This window comes from Spinacia oleracea, chromosome 5, assembly GCF_020520425.1.
Source record: "Spinacia oleracea cultivar Varoflay chromosome 5, BTI_SOV_V1, whole genome shotgun sequence".
Classification (NCBI taxonomy): domain Eukaryota; kingdom Viridiplantae; phylum Streptophyta; class Magnoliopsida; order Caryophyllales; family Amaranthaceae; genus Spinacia; species Spinacia oleracea.
The window spans coordinates 15,633,462-15,656,005 of NC_079491.1; the positions used below are offsets into that span (position 1 = coordinate 15,633,462).

The following is a 22,544-nucleotide window of genomic DNA, read 5'->3' on the forward strand; positions in this document are numbered from 1 at the left end:
TCTTTTTTCATTATGGTAGGTAATTGCGGTTGTAGGTTCGATTCAACGGCGGGCATATCCTTTTTCATCATTTTGTGGTAGATTATATTGTTGCGGTCGGGTTCGATTCCCAGGGAAGGCAGATAGTTTTCATCATTTGCTGGTAGATTAATATTTTTTGTACCATCAACTATAACATGTTACTTTTTGGTATTTTCTCGAATGCATCATGTTAATTTTGAAAACTGACAAAAAGCTCCTTTTGCGGTTTACATTTTTTAGTTTTTAGTGTAAAAAAAAAATGAAAACAAAAAACAACCCCTAAGTTTTTTATGTTAATTTTCCTTTTTTGTAAAGTAGTAAGCAAAGTAACGAACATATTTGCTATAATCTTTCGAGTCCGATCCAAAAATCTTCAAGTCCGACCCAGTCCGACAAATTTGGACTAGATTGGATTGAACTTTGGACTTTTCTCAATCCACTTACATTTTATATATTTCTAAAACTACGTACAAATCCAAGTGTTGAGAGTATTTTGGAACGGAGGGAGTAACTTATGTTACAAACTTTTAGGAAAGACGGTCTAACGGTTATACCACTTTTATACACTAGAACAACTAATTAGTTAACCACTGAAACCAATTAGTTAAGTCTGAAATTCAATTAATTAAGCAACGAAACCAATTAATTATGCAACCGAACTAATTAGTTAAGTACTAAACCAATTAGTTAATAATGAAACTGATTAGTTAAGCAATGAGATCAATTACTTAAGATTTTATGAGTTTTAGTTAATAATAAGTTTGTTAAAAAATAATAACTATTCGACTCATAAATTTAACTATTTATCTTTATATCTTAACTATTTTGTTATTCAATTAGTTACGATTTTATTACTTTTAGTTATGTTTTACACTAATTTAGTTAGTACCAAAAAAGTGGTCTAATTAATCGTTACACGGTTTTACACAAAAGTTTCTGAACTCTTATACTTCGTACTTCGTATTAGAGTTTACTCCCTCCGTCCCGGAATACTTGACCTGTTTTCCTTATCGGGCCGTCCCTTAATACTTGACATGTTTCTAAAAATGGAAATATTCTAACAATATTATATTATTTCTCACTCCACCCCTATTAACCCACCTACCCCATACTCCATACAAAAAATAATTAAAAATTCCACCCCTTCTCTCCTCCAACCCCACCTCTTAACCCACCTCCTACTAACTACATTAAAATAATACTCCCTCTGTATTTATTTAAGGGATACACTTGCCTTTTCCGGCCTTATTTATTTAAGAGATACACTTGCCATTTTTAGTAACTTATCAACCCCAACATCTAATTAAATAATCTATCTACACACCACTCCCACTCTCCACCCCTTAAAATGATATGGTCCCCACTTGTTTTACTTATTAAAATATCTAACCAACCCCACTTGTTTTATTACTTTATTTCATTAAATTCTTCTTCTTAATACCCGTGCCCGGTCAAGTGTATCTGTTAAATAAATACGGAGGGAGTACCCCACTATTTTTTTTTTATTTTTATAAATACAGAGGGAGTACCCCACTATTTTTTTTTTTTGACGGTGAGTACCCCACTATCAACTACTCCTACCTATTAAATTAAATAATTCAATTCAAATCCCTTAAACTCTGTACCGATCAAACCGGGTCGAGTGGACGGAGGGAGCATGTAGTTTAGATTTTTGTGTAGTAACTGTAAATTCAGATTTACTCCGTAATACTGTCAAAAAAAGAATTTTTTTTTTTACTCCGTAATAAAAAAGAAGAAAAAGTTGAAAAAAAAAAAGTAAAATAACAAAAGAATTTGCTCTCCCCTCAAACTCCAACTCGCATCTGCTGTTCATCTCTTCGTCCGGAGTTCTGATTGCCTCTTACTCTTCTCAAACAACTCCGTCCAATAAAACCACCGTCTTGCTTGCAGTTGTATCACCACCTCTTGTCGGCGGTGCCTCCGCCATTATTGATTTTCAATTTGAGGGAATTTTCGAACCACCTCTCCTTCTCCGCCGCCGCTATTCTCGGCGTTGACGACAGCGTATAGCTTCTTCGCCTCATCTATTTTCTTCACTTTTCTGTTTTGTATCAATTTCTTGGAATTTTTCTGTTTGTTTTATTTTTATTTTAATAAGATCCGAATGTGTCTTGTCTCATGTGGGGATGATGGATTTTTTCCTGATATGATCGTTTCACATGATGAAATCTTGTTATTTAATATGTTCTGTTGGGTTTGTTTTGCTGTGTTTTTTCTCCCTAATTAGTTTATACCCAGTTCATAGTTGTAGTTGAAAATCGTATTGTCCTCTTTTTTTTTTTTCAATTTGTTTTTCATTAAATCCCAGTGATTTGTTTTATTAAGGTTGGAGCACAGTAGAAAAGTGCAACAATTAAGGGCATACTAAAGTTTTGATTAATTGAATTAATTTTATACTAAGTATGTAATTTACGAGGTTGGTTGATTTGGGAGCTTGAAGAAATGTAGGTGGTGGACCTGGTGGTAGTGGTGGTTTTTCTCATTAGAAGATAGTATATTAGGTTATATCCGAATCCTTGATGCCTTAAATTTGATGATTAACCATCAATACCGATGAACCACTTCAACCATTCTTCCTAATTTCGCAAGCTTTCGTCTATAAACCCTTTTATGTCAGGATTGGAAACTATGAATATGGGCCTTCCCGCACCTCCTTCCCTGGCTCAATGACAGGCCTAAACCAAGACCTTAAGACCCTTTAACTTAGGAGTGTAACTTTCCAATTTCCCAAATGATTATTTATGCATTAAATGAAGTGATAAAAAGTTGAATATATAGTCCCTAACTATGGTGAGACTAATTATGGACCATGTTCCTATTGGTAGCTTGATAATAAAGAGCTGCAAGGCTTAAAATTTGACCTTTTGATAAGAAATAATTAGTTTAATAAATTGGTGTTAAAAATTTTTAGTTACTATTTCTCTGTGATTACAATTACTGATGTTCAGGTTAACGCGAACACGATCAGATCGAACTGGCAAGTCAAGCAGGATGGATTTTGTATCTGGATACAAGGTTCATCTCAATCTTTTATTCACATGTCATCTATCATTTTTCACATGTCATCTACGATTTTGGGTGCGATGATATATGTAATAGTAGTATTTTTGCTTTTATTGGCACTAAACAAGAATCATAAATTGTCCTTAGAGAGATTTCCCCTGTCTATTGTATGATTCTATATTATTAAATGGATCAATATCAAGCATAGTGTTGAGTAGGGGCATACGATTTCTCAGGGTTTTGCATACTTTTTATGCAATGCATCTTCCTGGAAATAGCCTTTTTGTTTTCTATGGGATAAGGCTCCATGAATGCAGCTACCTTACTCTACCTTAGACACGAGTCTCTTTATAACCATTGGAGATATGGGGTAATTTTGATGTTAATGTTGACAAAACATGTGTTACAAGTCTGTATTCATTTTTACTTTATGAAGGGTGAATTTCCTGAGTTATTTGTGTAGGCATTGGGTGTCAATGCGTCTTTTTGCATTGTATGTTAACTATTGCTTAACATAAATAAAGAGTATTACAAAGTTGTGGCAAATTTTTTACAGGGAGTTGTTGGGCGTGTTTTCGGAAATGATAATGCTACTTCGAATGAAGACAGGTGAGCTGTTGTGCATCTTTTTAATGTCTAATTTACATTCTCCGTTGTTCTTTTTTTGTTATATCCAATTACTGTAGACTCTTGTTTCTAGGAGAGGTGAGAAAAAAGTGTAAATAGTAAGAAAGAGGTAGTAAAATAATGGGTAATAGGGGTGGGTGTAAGAAAAAGGTGGGTAAAGTGTAAAAGAGAGTGTAAAAGGTGTAATTGTAATGGGAAAGGGGTAAGATAGTAAAATATGATTGCCAAAATATAAATTAAAGTAGAAGTAGATAGAAAAAAAAACACACACCCTTTACAGAAATTGGGTACATTTTTTTTGATAATCAAATTAATTCATTAATAAAAAGTCATACGACATCTACATAAAGAATTGAATCTAACAAATATGTAACAACCGAATCAAATAAAAACTTCATTTCACCGTAACTACGATCGTAGTATATCAAACATTTTGTACACCCTATTTTATATCGCTGTGATTTACAACCTTTTTCGACGAGGGGATCTATAAATCTGTTGTAGCCGTGACAAATATGATTTCCGTGTGATTCGTCTTATTATAGTCGAAAGATTGACCTCCTCTTCGATCCGCACGAATCTTTACCAAAGAAACAACCTGAACTAAACTAAACACACAAAACTTAACTCGAATCAAACCCACCATAGGGGTACTTACTACACTGAAAGTCTGAAACTATGTAGTTTTATTGAGATATAACACAAAGAGAATAAAACAGAATTGAAGAGAAGAAATTTGGTTATTTCCGCCCCAAAAACTCTTAACTTTTGTAAACCCTAAAAAGAGGGAAGAAAAGAGGGAGAGAGAGGAAGCGGCAATATTACCCCTATCTTCTATCAAGATAACTACGTTTTTTTTTTGAAATGCTATCAAGAACTACGTTTTTTTTTTTTGAAATGCTATCAAGATACAGAAATTGGGTACATGAAACAAAACAAAACAAAACAAAGGGAGTACTTTTCTGTGAGAGATGGTTGGATTTATAGTTGGTGTAACTTCTCCCTCCTTCCGAAAATAATAGTTGCATTTACTGTTTTAGGATGTGTTCAAAAAGTTGAAAAAATTATGGCTGGTCGTTGGCTTACCAAAATACTCTTGTTAAGGTTGAGTGATAAAGGGTATACGTAAAATTGTGTCATATCTCTAATTATATTGTGACACTATTAATTTCGGAAGGAAGGAGTAGTTATTATCAGAATGACAGTCCACAACTTCACATTTCAGTAGTTTAAACCTGAATTGAATGCATTTTGAGGCTCAGTTGATTATATATGATAGGTATGAGAAACTTATAATTTTATAGATGGACAATTGTGGGAAGGTATATTAGCATGTGGGTTCTTGGGTGGGGCGGGGGGAGAGTTTAAGAAAAGAAACCGAGAGATAAACTTTCCATATAGGTTCAAGCCAAGTAATTTGATTGAAAGAGTAAAGATTAAATATAGGATATTTGTGACAAACTGCTTATCACTTTTAGAGAAGTGGCTCTACTATCTTTTACTTTTTTTCTCGCGAAAAGGTACCTTTAGCCGGAATCCGGGTAGTTGAAATACCTAATATTGGCCCATCACGTGACTTGCATGTGACCCACCCCTCCCCCTCCCCCCGCCCATTTGTTGGTTCTCCTTACCTCCCTTTCATCTTCCTTCCTTTTCTCTCTCCTCATTTACATTGATGATGGATCCACTGGATTAAGGACTCATAAGCATTTGCATTATGGAGATTAAAATAGTTGACTATTATCAATGGAGATTAGGATTCAGATGGAGACTTCTATTGTAGTGGAGTCAGAGCACGCGATGAATTGCAATTTCCAGAAAACTTTAGTGCCTGTTTAATAACAACAGTTTAGTTGACATTTAACCATCTTTCTGTATGTTTTTCATTTGGCGTCTTGGTAAGACATACTTCTTTGAAGCATAAACTGCAATAGAACTAGTGGTTATGAAATTTAGAATGGGCTATACGAAGTAGCTTTTTTCTTTTGTACATCAAGAGAAAAGAATGGGCACAAGTCAAGGCTATAATTTTGCAACAAGAAGCCCACAATTACACCTCCAGTGACACTTGAAACCTATATGTTTTGAAGATAGGCTTTTAGAGGATATGTTTCCTGAAGAATTTCTATCTAATTTTGTTAAATACAAGAAGAATTGAATTTAATCCCTAACAAACCCTAAATTGACCTATAATTACTTTTTTTTTTTTTGACAAATTGGGAAATGATAAGAGGGAGGTTTTACAATTATCTTGCTGATCTTAGCTTTAATTGTAACGGGAGCAACCAATTTGAATAAATGAAGAATTTGTAGTATAAATTTCGAAGAAATGGAGCAAAGAAGTAGTATTAAGGACAAAAGCGAGGAGAGGAATAAGAAAGGGAGGGAAAAAAAGAACAAAAAGGGGAAAAAGAGTGCAAGTCTTTTGATCGGTCAACGCTGGAAAAAATGAAGTCAACTTCTTGGATTCCGATTGATTCACAAAAATAAAAACTTAAAAGTTAACTTTTTTTTTATAAGGTAGTTTTTCCCAGAAAAGTATATTTTATTAGGTACTTTCTGACAACTTTTTCATAAAAAATGAAAAGGAAAGTAAATTTGATGCTGATGAAGGAAATTCGATAATTTGTAACCAGTTAAAGTCTCTTATTACAAAGCTAGATATATCATCGTTTTCTTTGGATATTTTTCCACCTTTTGGTTTCAAGTGAGTTATTGGAGAAATTATAGAACAGAAATAGTTTAAGGACAAGTTGACTCAGGAGACCACCAATCAAAAAAAATTGAAACATTACAATTCTTGAATATAATATTATTGACAAATGCCATGTAATCACTTATTCTGTGGAAATCTGTGATGAAGAGTCTGCATTTTGAATGGCTCTTGCATCAAGTAATCCCAATGATGCAAAACAGCACAAACTTTTAACCTTGCCTTCTAAACACTAAAGGTTTTCTTCCTTCAAAATCCCTCCAAAATTGAAAGCCATGCCAAAATTTTGAAAAAATACCTGAAAGTGCCTCAACCTCATTTTGTAGGAAAGGGCAATGTAAGAGAGGCTGTCAGCTGTCTCCACTTCATGAAAGCATATGACACATATTTTGGGAATTTATCTTTTGTGGTACGTTATCCAGCTTATTAGTGTTACTGGTTTTATTAAGAATGACCATGTAGACGAGAGCCTCTACCTTAGCTGCCACTTCTTCCTTCCATCACGTGGTTGGTTCTTCTCTTGTTAAACTGTTTGTGAACCAGCAAAAATTATTTTTTCAACACACCCTTAGCTCTACGGCCTCTGCCAAGTACCAAGAAGTTTCCGACACCTCTAGCAAGCATTCTATCAAACAATTAAATTTTCTGCAAATTTACCGATTAGCTTTGCTAAAAAATAATATCGGGGGAGAGAAGGTAACTGGGCAAGGTAATAGACGTGGTGGTGCAGAGCTGGGCCTATTTGAGCTCTGAAAGGAGTGATGGAAACTATAGAGCTTAGATTCTCCGATATCTGCATGTATGTATGGTGTTAACTGTTAGGAGATTTATGTTGCCTTTTTAAGTTGTGGAGCCAGCAATTTTCGTGAATAGTATTATTGTTATGTCGGTGAATTTTCTAGTGCTAACTTATTATATGCTGTATTACTGGTTCTATTTGATTGATAGTTATGTTGAACGGTTGCTTGATCGGATAAATAATGGTACCAAGGCTGAGGATAGGCGGATGGCATTGGTCGAGCTTCAATCTGTTGTTGCAGAAAACCATTCTGCACAATTAGCTTTTGGAGCAATGGGTTGGTTATTTGTCTCTTTGTTGAATTTTTCTAGGCTACAATACATTGGATTGATTTCTTTTTTTTGGATATGTAGGCTTGCCTGTATTACTAAGTGTGCTGAAGGATGAGCGAGATGATGTGGAAATGGTTTGAATTCTCATTTATTTAGTTTTGTATCTAACTATCTATTAACATTTGGTTATGCATGTGATACTGTGTATGTGCTTATTATATGGTCACTTTATGTATCTCCACTGTCATATATAACGCTTTAAGATGTTATCATGTCAAAATGACTTTTCCCCCACTGATATATATGAAAAAACATTATTATGTGGTATCTTGTTGGATTCATTTCAAATATCTACTACGTAGTATTTATAATTTTAATACCGGTCAATGTTTTTCCTGGAAACTAAAATACACTCTTTATGAAAGTTCTTCACCACACTCCTTTATGATTGTTCAAACATACTCCTTAAAAGCATTTATTGTTTTCCTCTCTTTTGTCAATCCACTAGACTCGTCCCTGGACATAATGTTTTTCTTAAAGCTTATTTGCTGTGTTAACCGAGAAGATGAGAGGCAAATCTTAATGTACCCAATCCTTCTGGATGTTGAACTCATTGCAGCTTTGGGAATTCTAGTGGGCTCTGATATGCAAGCTGTGTATCTGACTAAGTTTGACATTTGATTTTGAACTGTAGGTTTCATTATTTTTCTTGCATGAATAATATATTTAAATTATAATCAGCTAGTAAAAAATTGTTTGTAGAGTTGCTGGTAGGAGCTAAGTTTATGCATTTGAAGATGATACACCAGGCTTAATAAATTACGTGTGATTTGATGAGGATTTTGAAATCTGTAGATGAAGTCTTATTAAAGGGGGACAGCTTGTAGTATAAAACCACTATTAATCCCTCTGTATAATACTTGGAATTAATAAAATTCCTTTTCTATTAATGTGGCTTCGTGATTATTCATTTTCTGGCAATATGTAGTTCATTAATTCCACTTTCTTCCTCTTCCTTGTTTATTCTTTTAACTTCCCGCTCCTTTCTGGTTTGATTGGTCACATGACGATCTCCTATGACGATTCATGTTAGCCGACCCCAAATCATTTTGGGACTAAGGCTTTGTTGTTGTTGTTGTTGTTTGACAATATCTACTTCTCTACCACTGATAAAGACAGAAAGTAAACTACATCCCTGCTCCTTTCTCTTGTGCTTACCTGAGAGTTGGGGCTGGGGATGTATTTGTTTGTGTATCTTTGCTAAACATATCTGTTCAAGCTTGCAACCACAGTTATACTTTAACTTCCAGAATCCAGATCGTCGGGTTGGGGGGGGGGGGGGTTGTTGCATTATTCACACAGTTATACTATCTTCGTAAAAAAAATTCCTAACATATTGACACTGATAACTTTCTTACCATTGCTTTACTCCACTGTGCTTCAATGGAAAACTTGTTTTCAATTTTATCTAGTAAATACCATTTCTGATTGGTTTAATAAGCTGGACAAAGCCCATTAGATTTTGTCTTCATAGCCGCATGTTGAGTCACTAACATGTTATCTGCTGGATGCATACAGGTCCGTGGTGCTTTAGAAACCCTTGTTAGTTCTTTAACTCCTCTTAATCATGCAAAAATGGCAAAGATTGAAGTGGAGCCATCCAAAATGAATGCTGATTTACTATCAAGAGAAGTAGACAACATATCTCTCCTTCTTAGCTTGTTGGTAAGAAATGTTGTTTCTCATTCATTTAGCCATGTAATTTACCGAGGTCATGCCTGTTTAATATGCAATTTTCTTCCAATTTTCAGGCAGAGGATGACTTTTATGTGCGATATTACACGCTCCAAGTTTTGACAGCCCTTCTCACAAATTCGCTAAGCAGGTAGTTGTTTACCTGTATATTTCCCTTTTGTACAGTATTATTTGTGGAGTTCTATAGAGATTTATAATGTGCTGATGTCCAGGTTACAAGAGTCAATTTTGGCTATTCCTCGAGGTATAACTCGATTGATGGACATGCTGATGGACCGTGAGGTAAATATGTTGATGTAAATTTATTTCTTCTTGGATTTTTTGACGTGTCTGACATAGTTTATTGTAGGTTTTTACATTCAGTTATTCATACAAAGATTAAGTTGGATGTCAATATACCCCGGGACATCCCTATTTTATGCTTCCTCCATTTTTTTTTAATTGCACCATCTGTGATTTCACGCTTGCCAATGCACTATTTTAACCACTAATATCTCTCATTATACATTTTAAAAAGTTATAAAAATTTGATAATTTGAAAGTATATTTCGAGACGAATCTAACAAGATCCCACATGAATATATTTTTCCTTGCATATAAATCACAAAAAATAACTATATAAGAATATGTGAATAGTGCTAAAACCAAGATGGTGCAATTATTAAAAAATGGAGGAAGTATTATATAATGATTGCCTACATATTCCATGTCCAAAATGCTTCTTTTTTCTCTTACTTTACCTTTTATTTTTGTTTGCTTCCATCCTGATATTCTTTTTGGCCTTGCTGAAACCTTTTGTTTGGTCGTTTTTCTAGGTTATCCGCAATGAGGCCTTGCTTCTTCTTACATACCTGACTCGTGAAGCAGAGGTTGGAACTCCAATATTGAAATTTTACTTCAGAAGATGGCATGCATTGCTTTTACTTACTAACTAATGTTTCTTTTTTGCAGGAAATACAAAAAATAGTAGTGTTTGAAGGGGCTTTTGAGAAGATATTTACCATTATGAAAGAGGAAGGGGGTTCGGATGGTGGAGTTGTTGTTCAGGTGAGAGCTGATTTCATACTGTGTGCTATTTTGCATTGTCCCATTCTTTGAGAATCTGTTTTTTAATTTTTATATAAATAAATTTATACTCCGTATAAATATTAAGAAGAAATGAGTTTTCTCCGTAGAGGAATAGTGTACCTAAAAGAAGTGAACAAGTGAAATGCATGACATTATTCAACTATGCAAATCATGTGCTCTCTCTCTCTCTCTCTCTCTCTCTCTCTCTTGTTCAGTCTTTGAGAGATAAAACATCCTTTCTTAACCTGATATTATGATAGAAATGAATTTTGGAAATTTTCTGAACTTAGAGCTCTGAGGCTTTTCTTCTCCTTGTTTTCTGAATTTTTGGAAATTTATTGTCAATATGTCACGTTTTTTTGGTTTTATCTTGATAGTGTATGAAATCTTATGCTAGCTTTAAAGGTGCTTAGAGCTTATGCTTACTTTAATTGCCCCACAGGATTGTCTTCAATTGTTGAATAATATTTTGCGTAACAATACCTCTAATCAGGTGAATTTCTTTTCAATTTGTTGAAATGGTGGTATATTGACTATATTCTGTTGCTAACTACGTCCTATCGCACATGTGGATTAGACTCTTTTGAGGGAGACACTAGGATTTGATCCTGTTGTATCACTTTTGAAGTTGCGAGGAGTCTCTTATAGCTTTACACAGCAGAAGGTTGGAAACTTATGGAACCTGATTTATTTGTTTGCTTATAATAATTATACTATGTATTCTGAATAACTCATTGGTATCTTTCAATCTCCTGGAAAAACCATCATACCAGTAGACAATCAATCTGGTCAGCACGTTGGAGACTGTTAATCTGCTAATCGCCAGTGGCCCACAAGCTGAATCAGGGAAAGATACAAATTGTATGACCAACAAAACAGTCTTGGTTCAGGTTTGTCAAACCTTGCGTCTCATGGGGATTAATATTCCTCTAGAAGCTTACCATATCTTATAGTGGTTTCTTGCAGAGAAAGGTATTGGATCATCTTCTTATGCTAGGAGTTGAGAGCCAATGGGCTCCAGTTACTGTTCGTTGTGCGGTATGATATATTCTTCCTTTCAGTTCTCTGTTGATGATACAACTGTATGCTACTCTTCTTGCTGCTATCTTCTCTGCTGGTGGTATGTGCAATCACAATTTTCACAATAGTGTTGCTATGTTGTTTCAGGCGCTACACTGTATTGGTGATTTAATTGCTCGACATCCTAAGAACGTTGATGAGCTTGCTAGTAAAGTGCTTGGAGAAGAGCCACAAGTAGAACTTGCTCTAAATTCCATTCTTCGAATCATTTTGCGAACTTCTAGCCTGCAAGAGTTTGTCAATGCTGATTATGTTTTCAAGAACTTTTGTGAGGTAGGTACCCTAAAGCATGTACATCACCAAGTATTAAAAAGAATGTAGTGGGAAAAGAACGGGGAGAGAATTACAAACAGGTAGTGCTAAAGAAACCACTACCTCATCCAGAAGCTTGTTAATATTAGTGTTTTGGGAGTTGGGAAGGGCTTACTTGTTCACTTATGGTTAGAAGTGATTTTTAATCTATCTTGCTTGAAACAGAACAATCCTGATGGTCAGAGACTATTAGCATCCACATTGACTCCCCAGCCACAGTCAATGGCTCATGCGCCGCTGGAAGACGATGTAAACATGTCATTCGGAAGGTTCTTTTCTGACATGCCAGAGTCAATTCTTTTCTCTTGCTGATAAAGTTAAATTTGAATTGATGCTCTCTTTCACCTGCTTTGTTTGCTGTATTGTTTGATCAAGTTTGTCAGTTACTCATAATTGATTTCTATTTTGCAGTATGTTGCTCCATGGTCTGACAATGAGTGAAAGTGATGGCGATCTTGAGGTAACTTTGATATATGATTCATCAGTGGATTATTAAAGAACCTGTAAAAATTAACATAATAGGATTATACAAGTGCATTTTGTGATGGTGTTTGTAACAAAATGTAAACCTATGTTTGTGGCTGACTTCATGAATCAATCTTGAACATTAACTGTTAGTCTTGCTGTTTTCCAAATAGTTGCCTAAGCAGTGTTGACATTCAGGGAACTTAAGCGGCATGTAATTATCGTGTAGGCCTCCCAAATATAAAATGATATCTCACTCTCACTATAACCTCCAAGAGCCCTCTTTCCTATGAAAGAAAAGGGGAAAAGGAACAGAAAAAACATTGTATTTGTTTGATTATGGTCCCTGTTTTTTTTAAACGTACCATATTTAGCTCTAATATGATACTTCCTTCAATTTCCATCTGTATATTTTAGTTACTTGGTAAACCAGTCAGCAACTTATGTTTGTTGGTGCAGATTTGTGCACGGGCTGCTAGTGTTTTGTCTCATATGCTGAAGGACAACGCCCAGTGCAAAGAAAAGGTATACTTTCTTGTTTCTTTCTTTCCCTGTACTAGTTATACCGAGAAGTCCGCACGCCTCATTCTTGTAAGGCTTGATTGCTTTTCCTCTGTAATATAGTGTTAGTAACACAGTGTTAGTGTGTAACTGAGTATCCTTTTCTGTTGGTGCAAATCTTTCTGTCTCAAAATCTCAGTATCACATATGGATTAAGTAATGAATAAATGAAGAAGTAGTTTGGTAGTTATGTTACTTATGGGAACAATTATGGAGCAATCAATTTAATTGGCTTATCGTTTTGACTTGCTAATTTATGCCTCTACATTCTGAGATTGTGCTATTAACACAACAAGAAGAAAAACCACCTAATCCTTTTGAGGCAAGGTTTGGGGACATCAATTCATCAAATGTACACAACCTTTACCCCTTATACTAGCTGAAGATTGAGATTCTGCTATGATATTCCTTTTTTTGGCAATTAATGAGAGACTTTTATTGATTACCAAAGAGAGGTACAAGCCAATTGAGGCCAACTTAGTTTAACAAATAAACACCAAAACTTAACCACTACTACAAACAACTCCTAAACTGGTGCAAATCAACAGAATATCTTGAAGTCTTAAAGCCTTCCCACCAACTCATGTTCAAGCACCAAATCAAATCAACAGAATATCTTGAAGATCACTATTATATCTGCATGCCACTTTTCATATGAGCTTAAAAACATAATAGTATTACAAAAGAGCTTTTGTTTCCTTTTAGCCCTAAGCTGTCTACAAAATCCTCTGTAGAGCATACTATGGAGAAAAACCTGCTTCCATTTCCTTCTACTAGCCTGATATGACAACTTCCCCTCATTATCAACAGCGACAAAATCTCCTCTTAGATGTTTATAAAACTTGTTAATAACACTTATCATTGTGGGCAAAACTTTGAGTATTTGTATTATCCACTAGAACCTTTCTGCACTCCAGACCAGCAGGAATGTTCACGCTCCAGATATCTGATATCTCTATGTTTTACATAGTATAAGTTAATCCATCTTATCCACAACTTGTCTTTCTCCAGAGCCACCGCAGGGAACAACTTTGCTACTGCAGCTTTATTCCAAATGCTTAAATCCTTAAAATTTTACTACAAATTTAATTTTAAGATATAGACTATTCTGAAGATGCAATAGATAGAAAAAGAAGAGGCAATACAACCAAAATTTCCTGTGAGAACCATGGATTCTAAGAATGGTTGGCTTCTGTAATGGATTAATAAGGTGAGGGGACACTCTAGGTAGTATCTTATTTACGGGTAGCTATATTAGTGAGGAAACGTTATGCTGAATATTGTTGAGAATTTGGTTTAACTTTTGAGAATTCATTTGGGAGAGCTTGAAAGCTTGAGTATCATTTGCATTTTCTGTATTTTCGAGCTAATTATCAAATCATCCTCTTCTTCCTTATAATCTGCCATTTTTGATGTCTTAGTTATGTTAATTCATAACCGCTTCCTACTTTTGTGTATCCGTATTGCCCTCCCAAATAACAATCACGGATGAAGGAGAAGCTTATGAGAGGTTCTTTTGGTCCAGTCCAGGGAAGGAGTAGAGAGATCAACTAGGGGTATGAGAGTGTGTCTGCAAGCTTGATAGTGGCTAGACCAAGACCTGGTTTCTGACAGTTTGGTATCTGAAAATGTCTAACCTATTGGGTTGCCCAAACTAAGTGACTGGGTCACACCATCTTTTGATGGTGGGGGCGCGTTCACGCTAATGTTCCCTATTTAACCCTTCTTTTTTGTTTATTATTTTTTATTATAATATCCTTTTTTCCTAACCTCTGGACTCCTGCAACACCATACCCTGTTTTAGTTTCTCCTCCCAATTAACACATCCTTTAATCTTCTCTCTTTTTGTAGTTCACTTTTTCTCTCTTCCATCTATCATCTAGTACTCGAATTTTGTCACTACAATGGAACAATATCTTGGACAGAGGTTTTCCAGACGGCAAGGAGCTCCGATAGGAGAGAGAAAGGGTAAGGAACAATGGAACAGAGAAGGAATTACCTTCCACGATAGCAACACTTGGTGAAAGCCGCCTCGGCAAAATCTCTTCAAGGATCAAACACTATTTATATATATACAGAGTATATATTATAAAACAGAGATTATTTGATAATTGTAGATCTATTGTTGATTTACTTGATTATGAGGAGAGTGAAAATAAAACAGAGATTTGATGGTTGTAGATCTGTTGTGGGCAGAAGGGTCAAGGATTTAGGAATAATTGATGAACTGCCACCAGTGAAGCTACTTTTTAGTTCAGAACCATATCTGTTTTCTAAACTTCTGTTTTGATTGGAAAACCCGTATCTTCTTACCCCTTGGTCTTTCCTGGTTCACCTTAATTTGCTTATAGCAGGACACTTTTATGCTAATATTTTGATATATTGTGCCTAAATGTCATTGTGTATCTAATTACAATTTGCAGGCTATAAAAGTTGAGCTGGGGGCAACAATGCAGTCTATGGGGACTCCTGAGCCATTGATGCACCGTATGGTGAAGTACTTGGCTGTTTCTTTTTCCATGGAAAGTAAAGATGGAAAGTCAAGTGGAAAAGCAGATCTCTACATTCAAGAAATGATTCTAAAACTTTTGATAATATGGCTTGTTGATTGCCCAACTGCAGTGGAATGTTTTCTTGATGCACGCCCCCATCTCACTTATCTTCTTGAGTTGCTCTCAAATCAATCTGCAACAGTATGTACTCGGGGGCTAGCAGCTGTTCTTTTGGGAGAGTGTGTTCTTTACAACAAGTGTATTGAAAGTGGTAAGGATGTTTATGGCATAGTCGATGCAATCAGCCAAAAATCTGGGCTTACCTCGTACTTTCTGAAGTTCGATGAGATGCAAAGGAACTTTCTTTTTTCCTCCAAGAAGCTTTCTGGACAGCACAAACCTTTGACTAGATCAAATGGTGCTAGTATGGCGGATATTGAAGATGAAGAAGATGATGTTAGTATGTCAGAGAATAGGAATGATAATGAGGAGCATCCTATTTTGGTGTCACTCTTTGATTCTGGCTTTGTTGCCCTGGTTGGTAGCTTGGAGGCTAACATAAGAGAGAGATTTGTGGATGTTTATAGCAATCCAAAGGCAAAGGTTGCAGTTGTTCCTGCTGAATTAGAACGAAGAAGTGGAGAAACTGATGGAGACTATATCAAGCGTCTCAAATCCTTCGTGGAGAAACAGTGCTCTGAGATCCAGGTAAACTATATTAAGTCTGAATGGACTAAAACCATAATCTGTTTCATGTCCTTCCAATTTTAGTGTTCTCTATTGAGTAAATTGTTTTCACTTTTCTGAAACGCAAGCTAAGCTGAACAGTATTTTATGTGTTGTGAAGGATCTCCTAAGCCGCAATGCAAGCTTAGCTGAAGACATGGCTAAGACAGGAACAAGGTCTGAGCAAAAAACTAGTGGGCCATCAGAGAGAGTCCAGGTGGAGACGTACCGTAGAGAAGTGCGTGCAGCATCTCAGCGTCTTGAGATGCTCAAGAATGAGAACGCGAAACTTGAAAATGATGTTTCCATGTACCAGAATTTGGCCAGTAAGATGGAATCTGAATTGAAGAGCTTATCTGATGCTTATTGCAGTCTAGAACAGGCCAACTCTCAACTTGATAAAGAGGCCAAGTCTTTGAGAAGTGGGGGAGTTACTTCTTACCCAGATATTGAGGCAATTAAAGAGGAAGTTAGAGAGGAAGCACAGAAGGAAAGTGAGGCAGAGTTGAATGATTTGCTTGTTTGCTTAGGACAAGAGCAAAGCAAAGTCGAGAGACTTACTGCAAGATTATTGGAACTAGGAGAGGATGTTGACAAGTTGCTTGAAGGTGTTGGAGATGATACTGGCTTACCCGGCGACGATGATGATGATGATGATGAAGATGAAGAAGAGGACTGATTTATGCTATTTATGTAAAATCTCTGTTTTTTATCTACTCTTGCAGAATTATGTCTTAATTTATTTCCATTTGTGTTGTTAGTACTGTGTACTGTAAATTATTTCTAGTCAGCTGTACAGTTGATTTGTGGTGGTGCACAGGAATTGGAGTATAATCCGCTGTGCGACCCCAAATTCGAAGTTACTCTTGAAATTACTTTGTATTTATCACAACCTAAGCTCAATGTAAAAACAACTCACCAAGTTGGGCATATCATGTACTTCGTATAACCAACAAGTTGGTGGGAACTTACCTTGTGACTTGGAGGTCACAAGGTCAGGTCCCATCAATTACGAAATGCTTGGGAGTACTCAAGTGAAGAGCTGCGTAGTTGGGCTGACTTACCTGTGATAGGTGTTGGTTCAGTAAGATCCCTTCTTCTTACCTAGTATAAATAAATAAATAAAGTACTTTGTACGACTAAAAGACTAGTTACACGCATGATTCTTTTGGAGGGAAGTTTCTCGTCCGAAAGCCGGCCATGCTTGTAATGATGAGAATAATCCAACGGGTGAATTAGAGCAACTATTTGCACCAAAAGTCTGAATAGAAGGCCAACCTAAGTTTTCAACTGCACACGAGCAGGAACAGAGCTACCACATTTGTTGAATGGAGAATATTCAGTACAACCGTTGCACATCTGCACGAAGTATATCGAATGATAACTTTTAACGGACCATTAGGAAGTCAAGGTTTACCAGCATTCAAGAGGAGACAAAGTTGACAATGTCCAAATTTGATGGATGAAAAGTAAATGCAGGAAACTGTATTTTGTAACTTTTGTTGTAGTCAATTTTCAGCAGGTGCCAAATTCCCATAAGCTCAAACCAAAGCATAATACATGGCTGCTTACGATTTTCCTGTTTTCTTGGTCAACACGTATATGCCTTTTGAATTTTCAGACAATTCCAACTCTTTATATGAAGTTATGAACAAGTGAACACAACTTCCCACCCATCATCAGTTTCTAATTAACCTTGTACATAGTTTGTGCTAATGATGGCGGTCTCCGAGAACTCTCGCCGCTCCTCTATGATTCCCTCCTTCCTATACTCCTCCTCATCATCAACAACAGCTACAACAACAAATGGAGTAGTGTCGACAAAGAATAGCATAATGGTTGCAGCTCCGAGTGAGAAGATAAAGATGTACTCACCAGCATTTTATGCAGCTTGTACTGCTGGTGGCATGCTCAGTTGTGGTCTAACTCATACCGCTGTCACTCCTCTTGATCTTGTCAAGTGTAATATGCAGGTACTTTCAGTTATGTTGCTTTGTATTTATTTTCATTTGTGCTTTCTATATGAAGGAGACCTTAAACTTTACCACATTTTCAGATTGATCCAGCAAAGTATAAGAATATAAGCTCTGGGTTTGGAATTTTGGTGAGAGAGCAAGGGATCAAGGGCTTGTTCAGGGGTTGGGCTCCAACTTTTCTTGGTTACAGTGCTCAAGGAGCTTTTAAAATGGGGGGTTATGAGTTCTTCAAGAAGTATTATTCAGATATTGCAGGTCCTGAGTACGCGACCAAGTATAAAACCTTGATATACCTGGCTGGCTCAGCATCTGCAGAGGTGATTGCTGATGTTGCCCTTTGCCCTTTCGAGGCTGTCAAAGTTCGTGTGCAGACTCAACCTGGCTTTGCTCGAGGCCTGTCTGACGGTCTCCCTAAGTTTGTCAAGTCTGAAGGTGTTATGGGGTATGATTTCGCCTTTCCTTCTTTATCTCAATATTACTGTCTTGCTACAATTCCTTGCCTAAAGAATTGAACTTTAACTTTCTGACAGATTGTACAAAGGACTAGTTCCTCTATGGGGCCGTCAGATTCCATGTAAGTGAACTTATTTTTCTTTTCATGTCTATAAGATTGACCTATTTAGGAAGAATGGATTTTACACCTAAATTTGGATGTTACTAGCTAGCTTATATGATTGAGTTACTTTACATTGTATTATGAAATTAGCTCAATGATTTTGGCTAATTGACTTTCTTTTGATTGCAGATACAATGATGAAGTTTGCATCATTTGAGACCATCGTGGAGCTAATGTACAAGCATGCAATTCCTACACCTAAAGACGAGTGCAGCAAAACACTGCAGCTTGGAGTTAGCTTTGCTGGTGGATATGTTGCTGGTGTACTTTGTGCTGTTGTATCACACCCTGCAGACAACTTGGTTTCTTTCCTCAACAACGCTAAGGGTGCATCTGTTAGCGATGTATGCTCACCAGATTCATCCCTATTATATAAAATCATTCTTTACTAAACACTGTTGACAATAACTCTAAATAACACAATTGAATTCTGCAGGCTGTGAAGAAGTTAGGACTATTGGGTTTATTTACGCGTGGCCTTCCCCTTCGTATAGTCATGATCGGAACCCTTACTGGCGCTCAATGGGGTATCTATGATGCTTTTAAAGTGTCTGTTGGCCTGTATGTTCCTGACTCTGTCTTCTCACATTGAGTCATATTTATAATACTGGTGTATGGTTTCCTAGAAATATATTTTGTAACACATCTTTTTCTTTCATTTTCTGTGATTTATAGGCCAACTACCGGTGGAGCCTCTCCTGCTATTGAAGCTAAAGAATGAACCAGAGTGTTCGTCAACAATAGACAATCTTCTCATGATTTGTACACTAATACCTGTTTTGACAGATAGAAGGCGAGTTTTTTACATTATTTTTTCCAACTCTATGACGTGGTTATCATGATTCATTTATAGATACCAAAAACAAATAAACAGTACTGTTGTGATGATGATAATTTTTTTGTATTATGTTTAACTAAAGAATTTAAAGGCTCAAAGTTTGGTTTTCTTCTGGTAATCACCAGTTCTGTCTTTTTGTATTGTGTTTGTTATCTTACAAAGCTGCGCAGCAACCAAACTTTATACATAAATCCTAGACCATCAACAAACAAAAAAGCAAGTTGTACATAGGACAAAACAAGGATCAATCTAGGATCATGTGACTAATGATCTCATGTATCATGGTACTTGGGAATGTTGTACACCCTAAGACTCACATGACTGCATTCTTTACACCCCTTTCAAGTTGCAGCATGCCCTCTAAGAAGTCCCAACTTGGAAGACAAGTGATTATGCATGTTGATATTCATGCTACTCCCTCCGTCCCAAAATTATCTTCCTGCTTTTCTAAACGAGCGTCCCAAAATTATCTTCCTGTTTCTAATTTTGGCTACTAAGGTCTCCACTTTCTCATGTACTATATTAATTAAAATTGAATTGAAAACCCCACCCATGTACTATATTCCACTTTTCCCATGTACTATATTCTCTTTCACATGTACTTTATTCCACTTTTCCATACAACTCAATCATCATTTGTACTTTATTCCACTTTTTCATGTACTATATTCCACTTTTCTTAAAATCCGTGTTTTTGGTCAAACAGGAAGATAATTATGGGACGGAGGGAGTAGTTGTAAGAAGGACTTGATATGAATTGTGTTGATAAAACCTTCTTGCACATTTTCCCTCATATAATGACAGTGTATTTCAAGGTGCTTTGTTCTCTCACTTAAAGCCTGAGTTTATGGTAGGTAGTAAGCTGGGTTGTTTATCACAGAAAAGATCAATAGGTGTAGATGTTGGAAGTTCTTGTTGGGAAATACAAAAGAAATGAGTGTAAACTGAGAAGAGTATTTTTGTCCCATATTGAAAGAACTTTTCATATTCTCAATGTTTATACATTGGGGGTGTGAGTGTAACTCTTGTTTAAGAAAGTGTGAGAGTGGTATGAGTGGACATAACACGCGCTCCGGCCGGTAGGGTCGGGTTTGGGTCGTTGGATCATGAGAATGTGATGCACGAGCGTGGGGTGGTTTTGTAGGCCTTACCTATTCTTTTTGGTACCGGACTGTTTTGGTTTAAACATTGTTGCAACGTCTTTAATCTTCTGCCCTTTTTGTTTGTTGATATTTTCGGAGATTGATTATTTAATCAATCTCCTGCTTATTCCTTCAATACACAGAAACGTTTTACAAAAAAATTCTCTCAAAAACACATTGTTTTCTTATTCTCAAATTTCTCTCGGTTTTGGGCATATGTACAGACTCCATCCGGTTTTGTGAGTCCACGCGAACTCGGAGTTGCACCAATTCTGGAGGGCGACCGCATTCTGTTCTACTGCACTGGGAGGTAGCGCATAATCGTTTTTAGGACAGTGGGTGTCCACGACGCAACAATTGTTCATCAATCCGTTCACCAATCAGATAAGTTTGTTCTGATTTTTGGTATTATCGCAACAGTAGGAACATCCACAGCCAAATCATATAAGACTCCATATAGCCATTTCAGCTCGCTTGTTGTATGTGACATATTCAGCTTCACATAGGAAGATTTTAAAACTATCTTTTGCTTATTGGTCTTCCAAGAAATGGGTCATTATCCATGAAAAATACATCCAGTCAGTTATCTTCCTCCATAAATATCCATTGGCGACTCTCGTCTTTGGCCCATTCGTTGACCCCTTCACAAACAAGACAATTCCTACATTCCTTTAGTCAAATTCGCACTCAAAAGGCGTCCAACGAGGACTAGACACTCGTGGATAGGGGCGTGAAAAATGAAACCCTACAATTTTCAATATAAGAGTATCACATTTGCGAGATCTGCAGAGGCTCAAATATTTGGTCACAAAACAAATTGCTTCCCTTGTGATCTCGATTGGAGATCGAGATCGCGCCCAACATACATCCGTAGAGTAGAGAGTGCCCGGTATCATCCCTCGATGGTCTTTACTAGTTTGAAACTTTGTGATATTACTATTGAGTTTATTTTAATGAACAAATAATATAGACTAAACATTATGTCGAAATGATGCGTTTAGATTGACTAAAGATACCTAACAAAATAATCTAAATTTTCCATAATATCTTATCAGTCGTGATCGAACATATTAGTTACGGTGAACAGTTTAGAAAGGGTGATAAAAGCGGTAAATAACGTAAATTTCACTTTGCAATATAATATAATGTTAGAATTATATTGTGTTCCCAAAACTTAGCACTTGTTTTTGCTATATCTTCGTTTAGCTTTTGAAGACCCTTGTTAATTTCTGACTGACTGATAGATTCTGATTCTTGTTTCGTTCCCTCTAGAGTAACCTTACTATATTCCTATGTGCCTCATATCAAAGTTCCCTAGAGTAACGTTATGGATTTAGTGTTTAAGGGCTAAGAAAAGAATAAGATAATAAGTATAAGGGAGCGTTTGGTTGGGGGTCTTCAGGAAAAGGAATAGGAATGAACTTGTATGATTCCCTCTGTTATTGTTGTTTGTTTGACGTTTTTTGTCATTCCCTTCACCCTCTTTTATTTTTCACTTACCTGCAAATGCCTCTAAGTTGATACCCTACCCTGGGTTTTTCATTCCCTTTCCTTTAACACTGTTGACCACCTTTGATCAACCATGAAGTGATGAAACACCATCAACCACCTGCAGCACTCTCATCGTCAACCCAACCACCGTGGATCCACATACAAGACACCGCAGAAACACCCACCCGGAACCACCTTACCACTGTCGACCCACGACCCCACCATCCTCCACCTCCTAGACCGCCAATAACACCCCTGAAACCACAATTCAGCGCAGTAGAAAAGCGAAATTGAGATGTCAGTAAAAATTCTAGACCAAGAGTAGAAGGCGTAGAACCATAGCGTCGCGCCGGAGGAAGATGGTGGAATGAAATTCTAATTCACGAAGGCGCAAAAGCATATCCGTTTTATAAAACTCACAAGCAGTAGCATTAGTAGTGTAGACTTACGAAACTGGCCAATTAACTAACGGAATTACAGAGAGTATAGAAGAATTGATTTAAAATTGTGAACATTTCGTAGGCTGGAAGGGTTGTATTTATAGTGCAGACTGGTCGACGAATAAT

General features: G+C 36.5%; 2 protein-coding genes across 3 annotated transcripts; both read left to right on the plus strand.

The window, feature by feature from the left end:
• The first annotated feature begins 1,803 nt into the window (after positions 1–1,803).
• On the plus strand, positions 1,804–16,845 carry LOC110784633 (golgin candidate 6). Its single transcript, XM_021989089.2, has 20 exons — positions 1,804–2,046; positions 2,991–3,057; positions 3,602–3,654; positions 7,334–7,461; positions 7,538–7,590; positions 9,035–9,181; positions 9,268–9,341; positions 9,424–9,493; positions 10,027–10,080; positions 10,163–10,258; positions 10,722–10,772; positions 10,857–10,943; positions 11,056–11,169; positions 11,246–11,317; positions 11,447–11,632; positions 11,837–11,940; positions 12,083–12,131; positions 12,596–12,661; positions 15,121–15,897; positions 16,037–16,845. Exons 2-20 carry the CDS (start codon positions 3,034–3,036, stop codon positions 16,592–16,594), a joined length of 2,763 nt encoding a protein of 920 aa, XP_021844781.2. The 5' UTR covers positions 1,804–2,046; positions 2,991–3,033; the 3' UTR covers positions 16,595–16,845.
• A 727-nt stretch (positions 16,846–17,572) lies between these two features.
• On the plus strand, positions 17,573–20,998 carry LOC110784587 (mitochondrial phosphate carrier protein 3, mitochondrial). Of its 2 annotated transcripts, XR_008921689.1 has the most exons (7): positions 17,573–17,888; positions 17,972–18,333; positions 18,422–18,465; positions 18,637–18,851; positions 18,944–19,068; positions 19,183–19,300; positions 20,712–20,998. XR_008921689.1 is itself a non-coding variant. In XM_021989038.2 (6 exons), the coding sequence occupies exons 1-6, from the start codon at positions 17,631–17,633 to the stop codon at positions 19,226–19,228; spliced, it is 1,050 nt and encodes a 349-aa protein (XP_021844730.2). In that variant the 5' UTR covers positions 17,573–17,630; the 3' UTR covers positions 19,229–19,463. The 2 variants fall into 2 exon arrangements, 1 of the variants encoding a protein (XP_021844730.2); XM_021989038.2 differs by lacking the exon at positions 20,712–20,998 and having other exon boundaries at positions 19,183–19,463.
• The last annotated feature ends 1,546 nt before the right edge of the window (positions 20,999–22,544 follow it).